At 36.9% G+C, this 20,909-nt stretch overlaps 1 protein-coding gene across 2 annotated transcripts in view; it reads right to left on the bottom strand.

The window, feature by feature from the left end:
* Positions 1-274: 274 nt before the first annotated feature.
* The window catches only part of CPED1 (cadherin like and PC-esterase domain containing 1), a 112,489-nt gene continuing 91,854 nt past the window's right edge, over positions 275-20,909 (bottom strand). Inside the window, exons 18-25 of one of the 2 annotated variants that reach the window (XR_015750268.1) lie at positions 20,208-20,325; positions 19,309-19,445; positions 14,912-15,132; positions 14,029-14,130; positions 10,956-11,043; positions 8,499-8,645; positions 4,818-5,311; positions 275-4,212 (exon numbers count right to left, since the gene is read on the bottom strand). Coding sequence is in view for 1 of the 2 variants with exons in the window: in XM_026669072.2 (XP_026524857.1) it covers positions 5,081-5,311; positions 8,499-8,645; positions 10,956-11,043; positions 14,029-14,130; positions 14,912-15,132; positions 19,309-19,445; positions 20,208-20,325 (1,044 nt within the window). In the remaining variant the exon portion in view is untranslated. Of the gene's footprint in view, positions 5,312-8,498; positions 8,646-10,955; positions 11,044-14,028; positions 14,131-14,911; positions 15,133-19,308; positions 19,446-20,207; positions 20,326-20,909 lie in introns of both variants that reach the window. The other variant, XM_026669072.2, reaches the window with a different exon arrangement.

The raw sequence follows: 20,909 nt of genomic DNA, 5'->3' as shown, positions 1-20,909 counted from the left end.
TGCCTAATTACAATTTAGATATCACTGATAAACATCTATGGTTCGTATTCATATTAGGTTGATTTGCATGTTACAGTGATAAGTTTACATAAAATATACCTATAAAAATAAAGCACTGAAATGATACTTTGAAAATAGAGACACCTGAGAAACATGAAGCATAGTCAAGTACAGCATAGGATAACCATATGATGGTGAACCTACAGAATTCACATTGCACCTTTGCCAGCATGAAATTTATCACACAACCAGAATTCCTTCTACTTTAAAAAAAAAAAAAAAGACTTTCTGTATGTGTCCAACTTTAACATTACTTTCAATATAAAAATATTTATACAGGCAATACTCTTTAAATATTTGTTTCTGTTGAAAGGTAACCAAGCTCTCTGAAACCACACAATGTGTTTGTTTTTTAAATCAGAATTTGTATCCATAGGAATATTCAAGTTATAAGTAAATATAATTATCTTAAGACTCTTCAGTAAGTCAAGTTTACCTTTATTTCAGGTTTACCTTGGGCACTAATATAAGTTACTTCAAGTTTAGACTAGGTATGTAATTTTTCATTTGAGAAACATGCATAATCATTTCTGTAAGGTTACTAAAAATATTTATATTCAGAAATTTTGAGGACACTGCATTCTGGTATCAGTGAAATGAGCAAAGGCAAAATATGTGTCCAAATGGGGGGACCAGTGGTGTTTGCAGGATATAACAGAAAAGTCAAGAAAGCATCCATGATTTGGCACAGGCCTAGATTTGGGACAGAAATGGCATTGGTTGCACTTTTGGATGATCTCCGAGGGAGTGGAATAGGGGGAGTGCATCCATCCTCGCTCTACTTCACTTCTCGGCAGCTTTCGATACCATCAACCATGGTATTCTCCTGGAAAGGCGTCAGGGCATGAGAGTGGGAGGCCTTGTGCTATCCTGATTCACTTCCTTCCTCTGCATCCTTCTCAGTCAGTGTTGATAGGACGGCCCCCGCCCACTGCTTTGCAGGGTCCCACAGGGCTTCGTACTCTCTCCGCTCCTGTCCAACATTTATATAAAGCCATGGGTGAGATCATTCATCACCATGGGCTGAGGTGTCGCCAATATGCTGATGATACTCAGCCGTATGTCTCGGCCCGTGGTGAGTTAAGTGATGCTGTGTCTCCTTCTCACAGTGCCTGGAGGCTGTTAGGGGCTGGATGGGGAGCAACGGGTTGAAACTAAACCCTGCCAAGACCAGTGGGTTTGGGGTTCATTGGCTCAGGGAAAATTGCTTTGGTCTTGGAATGGGGGGGGCACTACCCCAAACAGACCCTGTGCACAATCTGGGGGTTCTCCTGGACTCACGACTACTGCTCGAAGAGCAGGTGCCAGTCATGGCCAGGAGGGCCTTTGCACAACTGTGGGTTGTGCACCAGTTACGTCCTTTCCTAGATCAACAATCCCTACTCAAAGTCACTCATGCCCTAGTCACTTTCCATCTTGACTCTTGCAATGTGTTCTACATCAGGCTGCCCTTGAAGAGCATCCGGAATCTCCAGTCAGTGCAAAATGCAGCAGCCTGTATGGTTTTGTACAGATCCCCATATACACATGTATCACCTGTCTTGCAGGAGCTATATTGACTGCTGATTTGCTTCCAGGTGCAATTCAAGGTGCTAGTTGTCACCTTTAAAGCCCTTCATGGCTTGGGGCCAGGTTATTTGAGGGACCGTCTCTTGCTGGTCACATCTACATGACCCATCAGAGCCGGGAAGGCAGGGAATGTTACAGGTCCTATCCCCGAGGTGGGACCCAGAAGAAGAGCCTTCTCCATGGTGGCTCCCTCTTTCTGGAACATCACTCCCCCCAGAGATTAGAACAACCCCCACTCTAGCACTCTTCCAGAAGGTGCTGAAGACCTGGTTCTGCCAGCGGGCCTGGGGAACCCAGAGCCGGATGGAGCCCATTAAATAGCTCCAGGTGATCTACTGTCGCCGGGGTGAGGGATGATTTTATTATGATTGTATTATTATATTAATTTATTTGATTTTTTAATTAGTTTTATGGTTCGAAATGTGGTTTTTATACTCTATAAGCTGCCTTGAGTCACCACGAGCAAATAGATGGCAATATAAATTTAATCAATAAATAAATGATGGTGAGATGAAAGCTCTTTCCATTTTAAAAAAATATTTATCCTATTGCCATGGCTACCATTTTTATCTTTTTTTTTTTTTTTTTTTTACCATACCTTGCATATAACGCTTGCAAGGTCCCTGGGAGAAAATGAAATAGTTTTGTTGTTGCTGTTGCTATGATTCTGTTGGCAATACCACCGAACAAGGTAAACTGGGTAGCCAGGCACATAGAATCCCACTGAGCTGAGCAAATAGTATCTAGGTTTCTGTAACCTCCCTTAACCTTTGGGCGTGATTTCTGGCAGAGCAAAATGTATACATCATATTGCTAAAAAATGTAAGTTGAAAATATTGCTACTGATTCAAATCATGCAACAACAATTTCATTACATGATGGTTAGGAAACCAGTCTCTTTCATACTTTTTCCTTCTTCTGTTCAGTTATGTCTGATTCTTGGAGACTGTCTAGAGTGAACAATCCATGCAGTTTTCTTGGCAAGATTTTTCAGAAGTTCTTTGCCGTTGTCTACTTCCTAGCGTCGAGAGAAAATGGCTGACCCAAGCTCACCCAGCTGGCTTTGGGCCTAAGGTGGAATTAGAATTTATGATCTCCTGGGTTTCTAGCCTGATACCTTTTCTGGCCTGATGCCTTGATTGAGCAGGTACAAAGATATAGAGGGAAATGATTGAAGTCTGGGAAATCAAACCGGAGTCTGATTTACCACCAGCTTGTCAGTTACTTTGGAGCTGAGGGTTTGGCAGTACAAGGTAACAACAGCCAACAACTTAATAGCTGGCCATCAATACTCCAATCAACCAATAAGAAGCCACACCCAATCAGGCGGCACATAAATACTAGGCATAGAATAGCCCAGGACACATTCCTGTAGAGAGAAGTACTCTGAAGATGGCACGTGTCCAGCACGTGTCCGAAAGCTCAAGAGACAACCTTTGCTCCCGGTGACTTACCCAGATTGGATCCTGCACCAGTGCCCGAGGATGCATATATTTGCCTTGATTTATGATACCTTAATCAAACTGGGTCTTGCCTTATGTTACCTTGATCCAAATTACAAGTTGAAGTTTCTTTCCCCATTCTTCAATGGTTTTGCTAAACAGGACAATAATTTTATTTTAGGAGTTCTCAATTCCACTGTTGGAAGAGAAAGAAGGAAAAGTAATGTTATTAAACAGGGGTTGTCAAACTCAAGGCCCGGAGGCCAGATGCGGCCTAGGGGGTGCTTAGATCTGGGCCACAGGGCCATCCTGGAAACAGCAAAGGATTGGCCCACGGTGCCTCTGCCAGTGAAAATGGAGTTTGGGAAGGCCACGTGCAGCTCTCCCGAACTCCGTTTTTGCTGGCAGAGGGTTGCAGGAGGCTATCTCAGCCAAAAATGGAGCTCGGGAGCCCGTTTTCATTGGCAGAGTGCTCAGACCTCCATAGGCAGTCCCGACATGAGTGGCGTCAAGCTGGCCACACACACACACACACGAGGTCAAACACAACCCTGATGTGACCCTCAATGAAATCAAGTTTGATACACCCGTTATAAAATAAAGGTATTTATATGGGCAATTTTATTTAAAGTTTTGCTTCTGTTGGCAGACAAACATTGTGAAACCTGCATCATCTAACCCAGTGGTCCCCAACCACCGGGCCCCGGACTGGTATCGGTCCATGGATCATTTTTTACCGGGCCGCAAAGAAGTGGGCGCCGTCGTCTTGTTTCGACGGTGCTTGAGAAAGTGCTTCCGGGTGAGCTTGTCGGTCGTCGGTTGGAAAGCGGCGTTTGGGTGCTGAAGGAATCCTCGCGCCTTAGTTTCGTCGAAGGGGGGGGCAGCTTCGAACGAAGAGCCGTCCCGATGGCGGTGGAGTCTCACGTTACTCAGGAAGAGATTAAGAAAGAGCCCAAAAAGCCCATCAACAAAGGTACAAAGGAGGAGTTGAAGGTGGCGGGGAGAAGCGGGAGACGGTTGGCTGGCCGGTTGCTCGGCTCGCCTTGCCTTGGTCGTGCGTGCTGATGCCGGTACCGGTCCGTGGATCATTTTGTGATGCCGGTACCGGGCCGTGGTACAAAAAAGGTTGGGGGTCACTGATCTAACCAACAAAGAACAAAGAAGAAGGAACAGAACTTCTTCATACAGCCACATGGTACTTGTGTAACCTTAATCGGTACAATAGAGCAACAAGTGGAAGTTACCTAGCATCTTGGATGTAAGTCAGATTAATTTGAACAAGATCAACCCAAAATACTCACTAGATCCAGCTCAAATTATCCTGCTTTGGACACATTATTTCAAGCGATCTAGAGAAGGTTATAATGCTGGGAAGGATGGAAGGAAAGAGAAGAAGAGGATAACTAGCAACAAGGTGGATGTGTTCAGTTACCGTGGTGATGTATAGACTGTTGGAAGAAGTAAAAGACCAAGTTATGGACAGTTTGTCATGGAAAACGATTTATCTGTAGTCACTAGGAGTCGAAACTGACTTGATGGCACATAATTTGGGGAAAAATATCTTGTGAGATTTTTTGGGGGGTGGCAGTCTTAGAACTGATGCTATCATTTTCTCGATGCAAATGCTTAAAGTACATTTTCCTCTATTGATTTTTTTTCATTTATAACGATAAAAACTTTACACATGGAATGAGATAATGCATTGCAGTACATCCTATCATACAATATTGCATAAACTTAGCTTACATCTGATTTAATGTTGGGCGCTCTTTCAAGTAACTCTTTCTTCTTGCTTTCGCCTCTTGCGCTTCTGTTTCTCCCTCTGAAACCACAAATCTAAGAAGATCCATCTTGATTTTCTTAAGGCTTTGATGAAATGCCCACATGCCTTGAATTATGCTAGCCTGTTCCGCCTTTCACAGATATGTGTACAAAAATTGGAGAGGATCCGTGGGCTACTCCATGGGAAAGTGGGGAGTCTTTGAGCTCTACATGCCTACCATTCAAAATTACACGCTGACATCCTTTCTGTTGTTCCCACAGATCCTGCTGAGGAGGATTTCAGAATAAACTTGATTGATTGGGCCTCTCACATGATAAGGAGATTGAGAATTGGTTGCATAAACTGCTTGCAGTTTTGCGAGATTGCTTTGGTTGTTGAAATATTTGCCCAGAATATAGCGTCTTGAGAATGTCGTTGCTATAGGAAAGCCTTTTTCAGATGCCTTTGATTTCACCACCTGAAAGAGACGGAAGGAATGGTTTGCAAGGCATTTATACCAACGTTTCGAGTTCATGCAACAAATTCTCAGTTCAAGCCGTATATGAGTAACGATATAGTCACTGACAACTACTGTTGTTTTATTCTGCAATCACTTAAATAGCTTACAATGCAATATTCAAAAGTGGTAAAGTTAGTTCTTATCTTTTTCTTCTTTGCAACTTGGTTCTGTCTACCCAACAATGTAAATACAGGTAATCCAATCACTGTTTGAAGTTTCTGATAGACCTACCTGGCCTGGGGGGGGTATTTATGATCCAGATTTGAGGTTATAATGGTTGTGTGTCCCCCCACCCACTCAGTCATGTGATGCGACTTCATGCATTTGGCAACTGGGCTGCATTTATGGTCACATGACTGCAGTTTATGACAGTTTTGTTGAAAATTGCCATTTACTTGTGATTCTTGACAAAAACAGCTTCATAATAAACCAATGGTTCATTTAATGACCACCATAAAAAAGATAGCAAAATTGGGTTAATTGCATTATGACCATCAGGACTTATAAATGTGATGGATAGGCAATTTATGATTATGGTACTCAAGCATATAAATCAATATTAGCCCAAATAATAATATTTCCTGCCATGGTTGTATGGTGGAATACTCAAGTTGCTCAAGTATCACCATGCTTGGAAAAATACATGCTTTTTGAGAACTAACTCTATGGATAAACTTTGTGGCTTCTTTACTTTTGACAATGGATAGAATGGCAATGGATACGGCCAAATATAGTTTTTCTGAAAGAGTGTAGATGATTTATTTAAAGATATTTAAATAACGTTCTTGAGAAATCACACATTTTCTTAGCGTTTAGAACCTTTGTGTATGGATTGAAAATATATGGTACGGTGGTATCATGTGAGACACAAGGAGTTTTTTTCCCCTTTATGCATATAAACATCGACACCTAAAACATTTGTATGTCATTATGTTTATTTAGGCAGCTCTAGCACTTGCAGCATTATATTCCAAATCATTCTGGCCTTTTATTTCTATTCCTACTTGTAACAATTAGGAGGATGGGATGAATTTCCTAATCTACCTCGCTGGAGGAGGGGGAAGCTGCATACAGTCCAAAGTCTCTCCCAAGTTATTGACAAATATATCATCAAACCATGCCCAGGTGTTGCCTGAAAGGAACACCTTTTTCTGAAAAAAATATCTCTGGCAGTGTCAATGGAAGTACAACCAGTCACTTATCACTGATAAGATACACTACTAAACTATCTCTGCATGTTATTGTTTATAGTCTCTGACTCTAAAGAAAAGTTAAAAACAGGGCAAAAGTCCTCAGATAGGGGAATGTTAATAAGATATGAAATGGTATGTAAAATGAATATGAATTTGAGTTTGTGTCTGTACCAAGAGTTTTAACCCGGGACCAAGCAACTTTCAGAAAAGAGATTTTTTATGTTTTGTGTTTTTGTGTATTTATGTTTTGTATGTCTTTAAAAATTAATAAAATTTGTTCAAAAAAAAAAAAGATAGGGGAACGTTAGCGCATATACAAAGGCCTAGAAAATTGCTACACGCTTACCTCCCAAGGTGAGGGGTCTATCTGATATCAGTTCACCCTGGTTTGAGCCTACTTTCTCCAACACCTAAAGAACCTATGGGACACTGTTTGGCCACTGTTGCTAACTTGAAGAGAAAAAGATCAAACTGAAAAGCTAAAGTTGCAGCACATCTTTTGTGCAACAAGCCAGTTTTAATGAATACCTAACATCATTGTAGAGCAGGGTGTCAAACTTGCAATGTCACGTTGCTGCCACTTGACATATTGCGATGTTTTCCCCTTTCACGGAGCAGGGGTAGGTGTGGCCTGCGTGTGATGTATCCAGCCCAAGGGCTGCCGTTTTGACACCCCTGTTATAGTGTTCTATATTATGAAAGATTTAATTTGCCATGTCTTCCTAAGTCCGTTTACTGCTCCTATATTTCTTCTTAGACACTTTTAATATTATTTTTAGATTTTTGTTTTATTATTTATTTGTTTGTTTGTTTGTTTTCGTAGATTTTCACGGGTACAGGTATGCAGGTCTTGGCATGTTGTGATTGGAGTTTCCATCAACCTATCAAGAAATGACAACACAGCCAACCTCCCCATCAGTATATATATATATATATAGAGACGGCAGCTCCGATCACGCTTTGCTCGCACAAGCACGAAGCCGAAAGCACCAGCCTGAAGATGGTGAGTGGGACCTCATCGAAACGTTGCCAAGATGCTCTCAATCTTACACGGGAAAAGACCCGAACACGCCAAGACCTGCATTTATTTATTTGAATATATAATTTTATTCTGTTACACTTGTCTCTTCTTTTTAATTCCTTGGGCCCCTCCCTCCCTATGTTGATCTTTGACTATAATAAAGGTTGGACTTAATTTGAAAGCATGTTCCAATATTTGAGGGGGGGAGTCAACCCTCCTGCCACAAAGAAGTGGGAGGGGGAACCTATTTTTCAAAGCATCAGCAAAACAAGAAGCAATGAATGGAAACTAATCAAGAAGAGAAGCAGCCTAAAATTACGGAAAAACTTCCTAACAGTGAGAACAATCAACCAGTGGAACATCTTGCCTTCAGAAGTTGTGGGTTCCCTATCATTGGAGGTTTTTAAAGAAGAGATTAGACAGCCATTTGTCTGGAATCCTCCATGAATATGGATTGGTTTAGAAGACTTCCAAGGTCCCTTCCAACTCTGAAGGAACAAAAGATTACTAGCTGTTTCCCCTTCTCCTCATCTGCTCCCCCTCCTCCCCCTCCAGCAGAGGACATCTGGATTAGCTAGACTTTCAGTGCTCTCTTCACATCAATACAGAATAAGCTCTTTTTCTTCCTTCTCAGTTCATTCTACATCAGGGGTCTCCAACCATGGCCACTTGAAGCCTGGCGGACTTCAACTCCCAGAATTCTGGGAGTTGAAGTCCGCCAGGCTTCCAGTGGCCAAGGTTGGAGACCCCTGTTCTACATCACTGTGCATGTTTAATAAGAACATCTTCACCATGTGCAATTATATTTATCCATAAAATGCTTACAGTGGATTGCCAAAAAAATAGCTATATTTCAAATGTTTTCATTAATGTAGGACAAATTTTAAAGCATATAAATACCCAGGCTGAAGCATTAACCCCAAATTCTTACCTCATGAAAATGACATCCACATTTCCCTTGCAAAAATTCCTTGTACCGTCCCATTGTAATAATGAAAGTATCAACCACCTCATAGCCATAGTGTTTTGCAGTGTTTAGAATAGCAAGATTTTCTTTCCACAAATTCTGTATTTCTGCCTGCAGTTCAAATCAAGATACCTGACATCAACATTTTTTTGTTTATTTTTAGTTTCTATTTGAATAGAAGAATGGTAAGTAAATGAATGATTTGAATGGAAATTTGAGAAGAACAACTACTTTTTTTTTGTTAAGTATAAACAAGAGTGCCTGTGATAAAACAACTCCCACATTGATCTTCTTAGAATAAACAATAATACAACAGACAGAGAAAGAGAGGAAGTGAAATTTAAAAAGAGAGGGAAGGAGAAATTATTTCAAAAATAAAATGTGTTTTAAGTACCCCTAATCTTACAGGTATTGATAAATGAGATGACACAAAACTATTAGTGGTCTCATTTGGTAATGCTGTATATAATTAGTGATCTATTCCTTCAAACTCATTATAGGGCTGAAATTCAATTTTACATTAGATTATTTTTATCTTATTCAAAGTTTCCTAGCTACTATGAATTTTTTTTAATGAAAAAAATCTTTATAAGATAATATAGGCAAATGAGAATCAAATAATGGATGGGTGACAAACAGTAAATCAGAATGATATACTAAATTATAGGACAACAAATTGATATTTCTTTCAAATTATATTGAGAAAGTTTTGTATTGAAAAAACACAGCTCATTTTTGGTATGCAGAACAAATTACAATGTTCAGAATTCTTCGATTAGAAATATATTTCATTTCTTCAGTTGGCATAACTTGCATTAAAAAAGCAAAGGCACATGTCCGAAGTTTGCTTATCCTTCATGGAATGGACATGAGGAAGGAATTCAGATCATATTCTTTTTAATCATAATATACATGTTTGTTGCCAGATGGCATGGCCACTGAGGGAAGAAAGATATTGTGAATAAACATAAAGTATGATTCTTTTGGCTAGTTATGTTTTTCCACAGTTGGACCAAGTGTCACTTGTTTTCCAATGCTGTCAAATGTTTCAGTTTTTGATATTGGGGTCTAGATGGGACAAAATAGACTAAAGTTGAACTTTAATAAGATGGAATTGTTGTTTGATCATAATGGCTTTCTATTGTTTCTTGGGAAGGCAGTATTTTCCTGAAGGATGGCTATGGCCATAACTTGAGAGTCTTCTTGGCCAGAAGAACCTTGTAATTCTTTCTGGAGGAAGAGGATCATTTAGTAATGACTTATGTCCTTAATACTACTCAACTAGATTCTACAATGCCCTTTACATGAGACTGCTTTGAAGACCACATGGAAACTGCAACTGCTATAAAATGCAATAATCTATGTTTTGTCTGGTATTCCCAGCTCTCATGTACCTAATATACCTGTGCAATTCATAGTTTGCTTTTCATCTATAAATATGGCTTGAGGTTCCCCATTTTAATCAAATGAGGGAAGCTTAGACCCAAAGTTGTTTTTCAGTGAGGAAGTATAATGTAATGTAAGAATGACCTTTCCAGACAGGGAGAAGAGATGTTGCAAAGGGAACAATCAGATAAAAGGCGGAGGAGCTAATAACTGAGTAATGGGCAGATTTTTTTGGAAAGGATTATATCAGGGGTGTCAAACTTGCATCGTCATGGTAGCGTCACATGACATAGCGTGACTTTCCCCCCTTTGCTAAACTGGGCGTGATAGTGGCTAGTGCGTGACACATCCGCCCAGGGGCCGCGAGTTTGACAGCCCTGGATTAGATGGTAAAAAGAGAGGCAGGAGAGCTTATCCTTCATGGAATGGACATGAGGAAGGAAGGAATTCAGACCATATTTTTTTTAATCATAATATACATGTTTGTTGCCAGATGGCATGGCCACTGAGGGAAGAAAGATATTGTGAATAAACATAAAGTATGATTCTTTTGGCTACTTATGTTTTTCCACAGTTGGACCAAGTGTCACTTGTTCTTCAGACTTGCATGATTCTATTAATGTAGCTGCACAGTAAATTAGAATTAGTTCATCTTATGTTTCCTGTTGGTCTATCTGGGAGGCTGACAGAAACCTTTTCTACGATCAAACTCTGGGAAGGGGAAAAGGTGCATTGAATTGCTAAGGGACAAAAAAAGTTTACCTGAGTCCCGAGAAAGTAGAAAACATAACACATTCAGAATAATTCTGCCTTGATTTTGCTTAGTATAAGATAGAATAGACAGCAACTCTGACAGGCTTTCAAGATTCTGTTATTCTATACTACAGCGATAAAGAATCCCTTGGGATTATTGTTATTGGCATCTGCGTATATTATAGAATCAGTGCAATTCTTAGGATCACGATGCTGAACAAAAGAAAATTATGGTTTAAAGAACAATTAATTTTAATAGGCTATGAACAAATTGTAACTTACTGACGACAAAGTGTGTACTCCATCTACTGGCAGATGAAAGCCCATTCCTAGGGATTTTATCACTACCATTATATTTGAGAGATTCATTCTAGAGAGCAAGTGAAAAAAATAGATATATTTTATTCTGGGGATTTGCATAGGTGCAGTATTTTTTTAAAAATGTCACCGATATAATATTCAGACTCAATAAAATGACATTTTATTTAAATTTTTTACTTTCAACTTAATCTTTTCATTAGTAATGTGAACATTACGTAAAAATAGAAACTAATAGTGGTCTTCTCATGTATTACTAATATAATCTAACAAAAATGTTTTAGCCTGATAACTATGGAGACATCGTCCTTGTGGGTATAATTTAATACCAATGTCTCTACAGTTATCAATTTATTTTTTATTAGATCATATTCATAAGAAGCTATTTTGAAGGATGGAATTTTGATGTCAATTTCTTTTATATTTTATCAGACTCAAGATTAAACTTGCAAGCAATTGGGGAGGAATGAAAGAGGTAATCTTCAGAAAAACAAGGTGTGAATGATCAGGACGAAAGAAAGAAATGGACGAATAAATTGGCCCTCAAATTGTAATGGAACCTATTTTATATTTTCTATGTCCTCAGAATCAGACAAAATGGACTTCATTCTGCCTAACTAAAAAAAAATGGATAACTCCACATGCCAAAGATTTGATGTGTAAGCCCAGACAAGCACTATGTTACCGGTATGAACTGCTTTGTAGCAATGGCAGCAGAAATTGTCACACATGTAATTTAGCTAGGGAACTGCAATTGGAAATGCAATTTCCAAATGGAATTTCTACCGATTTTGCTCCATCTAATATTAAAGAATAGAGAGCGAGTTCGGCTCTCAGGTGTATACAGTTCCAATTTTCCTCATATGAGGCCTACTATTCAAACACAGGCTTTAAGCAGTTCTGCCACAGCTGTTCACAAAAACAGCTCCAGCATGTTATTTTTTTATTTTATTTTAAATTTTTATTGGTTTTTAAAACAAAACATAAACGAACAAAACATAAAAACATCAAGCCATCTTCCATATATATACATACAGTGTGCCGGTTGGTTTACAAATGGTTTTGTGCTTCCATTTCGTAGTCTTCAATTACAATTACGTTGTATATACTCTCATATTTTCAATCAAATATTAAATACATTAATATCATTATTAATCAATCATTTGACTATACTTTTATTCATTCATGTTTTACGAAATAATCATATTTTACTTAATTTGTTTTATGACGGTTCATATTATCATCCCAAATCTATCCTAAAATCATTTTGTAGATATAATAAGAAAAGAATACATCTTTATATATTTATTATTTTCTAAGGATCTACATATTTCATTACTATATTTTATTCTCTAACCATTGATAGAATAGATCCCAAATTTTATAAAATTGATCCCAAATTTTATAAAATTGTTTATCATCTTGTTCTCTAATTTCAAATGTCAATCTACTCATTTCAGCACATTCCAATATTCTTAGCTCCAGCCTGTTAGAAGCTCCCAGTCTGAAGAAGGAGATCTATTTGCTGGTTTCCACATACCTATTTCTAGATTAAGAACTGCGAAAGCCCAATGTGTGCCCAAGTGGATATATGGTCCATCAAGACTGTGTTTTTTTCAACAAGCTGTATATTTGGATGCACAGTTGCATTTGTGTATGCTATTAAAAAAAAACTTACGCACATTTTGATGGACATTCAGTTTTCTCCAATTATCTGGTCCAATAAGTGAAATTTATGTTAGGAGGTTTTTGGATCCAGATACAAGAATAGATGCCTTCCTTGACTTGCCTTTTTCCCTACTCTTTAAGAAGACATTTTTGTGGAGCTGGATTTTACATTTCATATTTTAAATATAGGTCACTGGGACTGATGAAACTGTGGTTCCCAAGTCACAGGCTACCTTTAAGTAAGGTATCTGGAGATGCCAATATGCCCGCAGATACTTTTTGTAGAATACCTTATGCCACCAGACTTGAAATTCTAGAACTAGAAAACCTTGAATTACGCCGTCTTCGGTCTGATTTAAGCATGGTATATAAAATCATACATTGCAATGTCCTACCTGTCAATGAATACTTCAGCTTCAACCATAACAACACAAGAGCACACAATAGATACAAACTCAAAGTTAACCGCACCAAACTTGATTGCAGGAAATACGACTTCAGCAATAGAGTGGTCAATGTCTGGAATACTCTACCCGACTCTGTAGTTTCTTCCCAAACCCCAAAACTTTAACCTTAGACTGTCTACTATTGACCTCACCCTTTCCTAAGAGGTCTGTAGGGGGCGTGCATAAGCGCACCAACGTGCCTACCGTCCCTGTCCTATTGTTTCTCTTATTCTTCTTTTATTTTTCTTATATGTACCCATTTCATGTATTCACAACTATGTATACACTTATACTTATTATCTTGTAAACAATTGGCAAATCAAATAAATAAATAAATAAATAAAAATCATTTGCCCTGACTTTTTAGATTTTTAATTTAAACAATGAAATGCTGCAAAGCAAGGCACAAATGTTCAATATCATCTTTATTTCCAAGAATACACCTGGAATCTAAACAAGTCTTTAACAGTTGTCTATAAACTTGTGTGTAAAATAAAAAAATAAAATAAAATGCAACAGTCAAGAATAGTAGGGAAGGGTGTGGCAAGTAGCATTCTAGAAATCAGTAGTTTCCAAGTGGATATGTATCAGCTTGCATCTGTTTTGTGAATAAGCAAGCCTACTTACTGTACATCAGTCATTTTGGAAGAATATATCAAAATCTCAAATGTGCCCATCAGGTCACAAAAAGTTGGAGATTCGTTCTTTAGATATTGTTAAATAACACCCAGCATCTGTCACTGTTAGTCATATTGGCTGGGTTACTAGGGGATTGTAATTCAGGATCCTACAGATGATTGGCTAGAAAAATGCCCAAACACTAAACATACCAGAAATCATACTGGAAATAGCCACTAAGAATGCTTATTTTTAATTAATATAATGTCAAACCAAAAAAAAACCCTTACAATATTAACACTTACCGCTTTAGTACTTTTTGAATAATATGCAAGTGACTGAAATTAAGCCATTGGACTCCACCAATAACTAGTATGGTCTGGTCTGTATTCTCTAATGGCTGTGATCTGAAATAATAATAACAATAACAATAATAATAATAATAATAATCCACTAACTTTGCCCTACCATTTGAACAGATGGTAGCGTTTATATTTTAGCAACACTGCAATACACATCAGCCAAGACCACACGTACTGATGTCATTTTCCATTATAGACTATAGTTCTGCATATTTTAAATTTAAACACTTATTACTTGTTCTTATTTTTCATTGTATAAATTATTATTTATACAAAGGCAGTACATGCCTGATGCAAGGAAGTCACTCCAACCAAGATGCTCAAAGATATTTAACATTCCACTGGTATTTTAGGACATTGCATTCCGACCTCTGAACCATTTTCTCTTTTAGTGCATGCTAGCATTCCCAGGAATAGAAAACACGTTTGATGAACAGCTTTGAAATGTAAAGCAGAAAGGAAAGTGTTCTTTACAACAGAGTTGGGAAATCTGTTGCTACACTAGAGTTCTCAGTTTCCCTTCCCAGTGAGCATAGTCTAGGTTCATTAGGTATCTTAATATATGAATACCTGGAGGACCGCAAGTTCTCCGTACCTGCTCTGTACAGTTAAATATGAGATCAGAGGAGACCTGTTATTCTCTTTCTATTGTAATAGTTTCTCCAAAATTGTAACTGCTAGAATTTTCAATCTGATGAAGTGGTAAAAAGCAGTGGAGAATCTGATGCATTGTAAATATCTCCCAAGGGCAGGAACTGAACCACTCGACTCAAACACCTGAATGCCAGGAAAAAGGAAACTAATCTTGCCAACTGTTCTATCATACCTGAATAGCAGCTGCTCTAGAGCTTCTTCAAATGTAGGTCTTTGACTGACACTGATCCAGAATTGGGGATAATATGAATAACTAATGAAAGTGCTTCCATTGTTCACATTGTGATAAAACTTCATGCCATGTGCCTTTTGCCATTCTTGAAGTGTCTCATTCACTCTCTCTATCAGGTAATACATCATCCCTCTGTTAGTGGAATCACCAATGAAAAGAACCTTTAAAGGAAAAACCAAAAACCATTTAATAACAAAAGTTGATAGATCAGTGGAACTCAATGGAGCTTAAGCCTGTAGTTTTGGTTTAAGGAATGCTTGGTGGACTAACAATAAATAAATTACAGCAACTTGTATGATGGAGAGGCATAAATGTATGCGTAGTCCTCACTTAATGACTGCCTTATTTAGCAACCATTTGAAATTCTGACAGTGAAAAAAATAGCTACAAGACTAATTCTTGAAGTTACGTCTGTCATGGCATCCTGTGATCATGAAATCATCATTCAGGCACTTCACAATTGATGAACATTTACGACTGTTGCAGAATCTTGCAGTCACATGATTGCCATTTGTGTACTTCACAACTGTCTTGCAACAAGCAGAATTAATAGATAAGAATGAAATAAAATCATAAGTCGTGGTCATGTTTTTTTTGCTTCAGGACAGTGGCACTTCACATCTGAAGGGGAAGTGAGGTTGTAAGCCAATTGTGGTCATGTGATTTTCCACTTAGCGGTTATAGCATTAGCAACTGTGTGGCTGATCCCAATTGGTCCAAATGGTTGCTAAGCAAGGGCTACCTGTATTTTCAATATGAAAGGCAATTTTTCAGATATGTATTTATTAGTATTAATTTTAACAGAGATGTTTTGTACTTTAGGAAACTACATGGCAGGAAAACTTATGGTTAAATTAATTAACAAAAGAAAAATCTATAAAAAGTGTTATTACAAGCCAGTTTTTTGTTTGGCTTTCATTTTTTAAAATGTCCTTTTAAACTTGTTTCATTTTCCAGATGGTACAGTATAAGGTATCATGTAATATAGCCTTCATATTCTTTATTGCACTAAAAGTTCAAAGAAAATTTTAATATATTGTATTATATATAAAATGAATAAACCCTTTTCAAGCATACATTTCCGACATTCTTTCTACAGTATATGACCAATTAACCTTACTAACACAACATTGATTTCTCAAGGCTCTGTTACAGAAGGCTTAGGGGTTTATAACCCATTTTTCTTGTCTCAGACAATCTGTGTGTACTTCTCCACCCCACCCAGTGGTCCTAAGTTAGCACTGATAGAAATAACTTGATTGATGAAATGAAAAGGGAGATTAGAATAAAGCCAATGACAAGCCATGGCACTTAGTGAAATGTAAAGCTGAGATGCCCTACCAATCTAATTCTCAACATATTTGTTGGCCCTTATAGAACCTACATTTCTTGGGCAGCTGTGTTTCCAGGATCACATCATAAGTTTCATGGGGAAGCATAGGATTTGAACATCACCTGTTCTTGTCAACATTATATTCCAACTTTCTCTGCCATCTTGTCAGGATATCTGCTGCTCCAGAACAAAGAATCTACTTCAACCTGATATTCTCTGGATCTATCAGACTACAATTCCACCCTAATGTTAATGGAAGTAGTGGTTCAACACATCTGAAAAGTACCAGACTGAGAAAGGAACCTATTTATTCTATTATATTTTTTAGAGATTATTTACTCCAGTGGTAGGCATTTCCTTGGATAGATTAATAGATGGGGCAGTTCTGTGGGAAAATGTCCAAGAAGTTAAAGAATGGCATTGCTTCCATTTCTCTATAGAACAGAAATTTTAAAAAGTTGACACAATTGTAAAATGTCTGACTTTTGACATCTGCAGAAGCTGAAGATGTAACCAAATGACCAAACATATATTTGTGACACAAGCTCTGCCTCTTATATATTTGTGTCGGATGTCACAATTGAAATACAAAAAATGCAGAGTTTGTATCACAACCTTGTGTTTCATTATTCCTCCCCATCCCAACAATTCATCTTGCGGACAAGCTTTTATTTTAATATCATAACAGGCTCTTAGTTCCATTTTTAGTGATAGCAATATTTTATTCTCTGAATTAAATGCAGCAAGGTGCATCTGCCAAATGTTGGAACAAAAATATAATTTTAGATCATTTCCACTTATTCTCTAGGGCAATTGCTGGTTATAAATTGAAGATATATCTATGTTTATACAATTGAGGTTATTGAAAAGAAAAAATGGGTTGCATAAAATTATAAATAAGTAATATATCCCTTTAATATATATCATTTCTCTCAAATTTATTAGTATTGCAATTTTTGGGGAGGTGATTCTAAATCTATAGTATGTTTTTATAAACGTATAAAAACTACTGCTAAGACAGATTTTCATTATTGCAAAACTCATAATTAAAGGTTAAAATATTCATATTAACAAATCAACAAGTTCAAGATTGAAATATTTGATGTTTCTCATGATCATAAGATACGACTAACTGAACAAAAAAAAATCATCTTGTATTTATAGAGACTCCAGAAATACTTTAAAAGCCTGTCATCATTATTCAGTCACAACTGTGACATGGGTAAGGGGAAATTAGCTTGTGGCTTATGAGTTGTTCCACAATTTCCCTTTTTGGGTTTGATGCTCATAAATATATCACAAAAATATTTTCTTCAATTTCAGCCCTACATTATTCTACATTTACTATGCTTTGTAGATGTGAGTAAACTCCTCAATTATATTTAAAATATACCACTGTATGAAAAAGTATAGATTTGTTGAGCATGGCAAGGAGCAAAAAATATTTTTTTCAAAGTTGGGAAGACAGCACATCCCCAGTATTATTAATGTAGATTGTTCATACTTGTTTGCTTTCTATTTATGGGCTGGCTCTCAATGTAATGGAAAGACAAAACAATATTATTCTGTGTGGTCAAGACTTAATGATATGTTTAAAAACTGAGCCGACTTTTTTTTTCCTACATGGGATGTTTTTGTCATTTCTTTCTGTTTGTTTTTGTGTTTATTGCCTTATTTATAAATTTATTTTGTTTAATAAAAGAATTAAAGTATCTTTTCTTTTTAAAAAGGCTAAATAAGAATCAGCAGGCAAACCTGCCATAAATAAGGGCTTTAAAAAATAGAATAGAACTTGTTTTAAAATAGAGGAGATCTTTCTAGAACAATTATTTTGCAAGGTGAAATTATGGCAGGAATATGGTTAGACAGATTGTTCAAGTTTTAGATAGTATAACTGAATTTAGGTTTTCCAAAGCTAGAGAAAAAAATGAATGGCCACAGCTGGAATTGAAGAATTGCACGCTAAATAAGTCAGGAAGAGAAAAGGAATGATAGATATTTGCCGCCAACCTTGACAGTAATTCTGTTTGACTACACCAGCAGGAAAGATCAGACCCAACCTTTCTTTTCTTTTTACTCTATTGTGCCAATTACTTTATGGTTCATCTATTCCAGAACATTTTACAACGTGCCATTATATAAAACAGTGTTTCTCAATCTCAGCAACATTACAATGTGCGGACTTCAACTTCCAGAATACTACACGGGCAATTCAGAAAGTTGAAGACCATACATCGTAGAAACTGCTGAAGTAGAGAAACACTAATATAAGGCAAATTAAGTACCACAATGCCCAACATATGTTTTAGACTTTAATTGCTAAATTAAATTGGGAATCTTGGAGCTACTATATAGTCCAAAAAATAAAACGCATGTGTTAAAGAAGTTCATGCAACATATATTGTTGAATGCTTTAGATATTCATTAGTCATGCAGCTTACTGTATATTGGGGTTATTTTTAAGTATTTATTTTTAACTGTATAATACATTGCAATATTTGCAAATGTAAGATTTACTTCTGAATATTTGTATTAGCAGACAGCTGTACCTGTGCCACACATCTCAGCCAGATGTTAGACAGTCAAACCATGCTTATTAAAGAGACTCTGTTTTTTCCAAGCAGCCTTAGAATCTTCAAGATAAGAAAAGTGAGGTCCACCTGAGGCCTACACAAGAACATGAAGGAAGACTTCATAAGTTTGGTCATCAGAAGCAAAGCCATGCATTACACGCCAACAGAAAAAAACAGAATTCATGCAAAACAAATTAACATCTAACACTAAAATATAATATAACATAATATAATAATATAATATAATATAATATCCATTAATTGAAAGAAACTTAGGATATTGTTTGGACTACAGTAAAAATTACAATGGAAGAATTATTAATATATTAATAACGCAGTATTCAGCTTTTTAAAAACAATATAACTTAAATGAAGAGATAAATCGTTTTTTTTTTAAATACAGATTTTCCTCTACCAACCTTGTGACTTACCTTTTTTCTTTCTACACACTTCTGGAGTTTTGGTTTATTTAGAACAGGGTACTGACAATTTCTTGGCTGCCATGTTATCTGCCTCCAATCACAGGTTCTATTATCAGAACAACTAAGGCAAGGAACAACCCACTGTCCTGGAAAGTAGATGATAACCATTTTTACATCTCTACCTGGAATTTGTTGTCCAGAAATAAATTGGGCAGACATTTATGCCTAGAAATCAAAATACTTTTAGTTTCTCTTGACCCAATATTAAAAGGCAATAAAAATGAACCCAAGTGGAAGAGACTTAAGGCAACAAAACAAATATTTCCTTGACATAGAAATGTTACTTATTTAAATTTACATCTTTCCCTTTTAACCTCCAAAGATTTCCAAGGATTTCCAGAATGGACTCAAAAATCATTGGATACAATGACATTCCCGAGGAAACTGTATAGATGTAACTATACATTCCGATCTAAATTTCTCCAGTCCTTGTCCAGAACTTTAACCACAATGCATCACTTAGCCAAGTGACAAGATCAGTTCTGTCTCCATGAACTGATATTCAGCATTTTTGAGTTTTAATTGAAAGTTATCTACAGTTTTGTTACCTCTTTTTTAAAAAAAACCAGTGCTGCAATAGGCAGATGCCATTATTTCCAAAATGCATAGCTTGTGCTTTGCCACTGAGCTAAAATTCCTTTTTCTAAGGCAAAAGCATTATTTTAATCATTATTAATTATTCATAATTTAAAGCAGATGATTTAACAAATTAGTTTGGCTCCATTATTTTTTTTTGACAAAAGCTTGAGCCTTTTCTTAATTTTCAAGTGCCAGGAAGCAAGGAATCAGCATTCTTGTAAGAAGGTGAGAATATTTTTGAATATGCAAAAAATGTCTTAAAAACATGCCTTTTACATCCCCCATTTCACATGTCTTCAACTGTGGCTGTGAAATGATTGACAGGTATTCAGCAGAGAGAGGCTGCAAACCGCAGGATTCCTCAGGATAAATGACTGAACCACAATCCTGAATTAAAATGTCAAAATACAACTGATCAATATACAGAATATGTTCTATCGCATGTGAACTATAACGGGCAATAACATAACTGAAAAGGACAGTTAAAAGCAGGGAGAAAGAAGATATATTTTTATCCATTCCTCAGAATGTTCTGTTCCCAGATTGCCAAATTTTTCATACCCTGATTCAGAAGCAGAACACATGTTTTGCAAGTAGAAGATATGAGGCTGAATGTCCAGCATTTTTGTGGGAGTCTTCTCTGAAATAGAAAAAAAAAACCTTCCATTTTTTTTTTAAAAATTATTCAATCAGTATAAAAGCTCCAGCACTTATTTGGCTAAAGATGGTAGGCAAACAAAAACATGAGTGTAAATATCACAGGCAATGATAATTTAGTCACACAATATTTAATGCTTGCTGAAGTTCCTTAGAAGAAGGGGCAGGGCCAATGTAATCCAATAAATGAGTAGGTAGAGAAACCAACATTATTTATTTACAGGCATTAAGAAGTGGTAGACCACAAAGCCTGCCATTGCATGCCTTAACAGAGACCACTAACTGACGTTTCCAAGCAGTCTGATATTTTAGTT

This window comes from Notechis scutatus, chromosome 6, assembly GCF_049901735.1.
Source record: "Notechis scutatus isolate UNSWTSFEM ecotype Mainland chromosome 6, rNotScu1.2, whole genome shotgun sequence".
In the NCBI taxonomy this organism is placed as follows: domain Eukaryota; kingdom Metazoa; phylum Chordata; class Lepidosauria; order Squamata; family Elapidae; genus Notechis; species Notechis scutatus.
The sequence above is the reverse complement of the archived record's forward strand: the minus strand, read 5'-3'. Positions and strand labels throughout refer to the sequence as shown.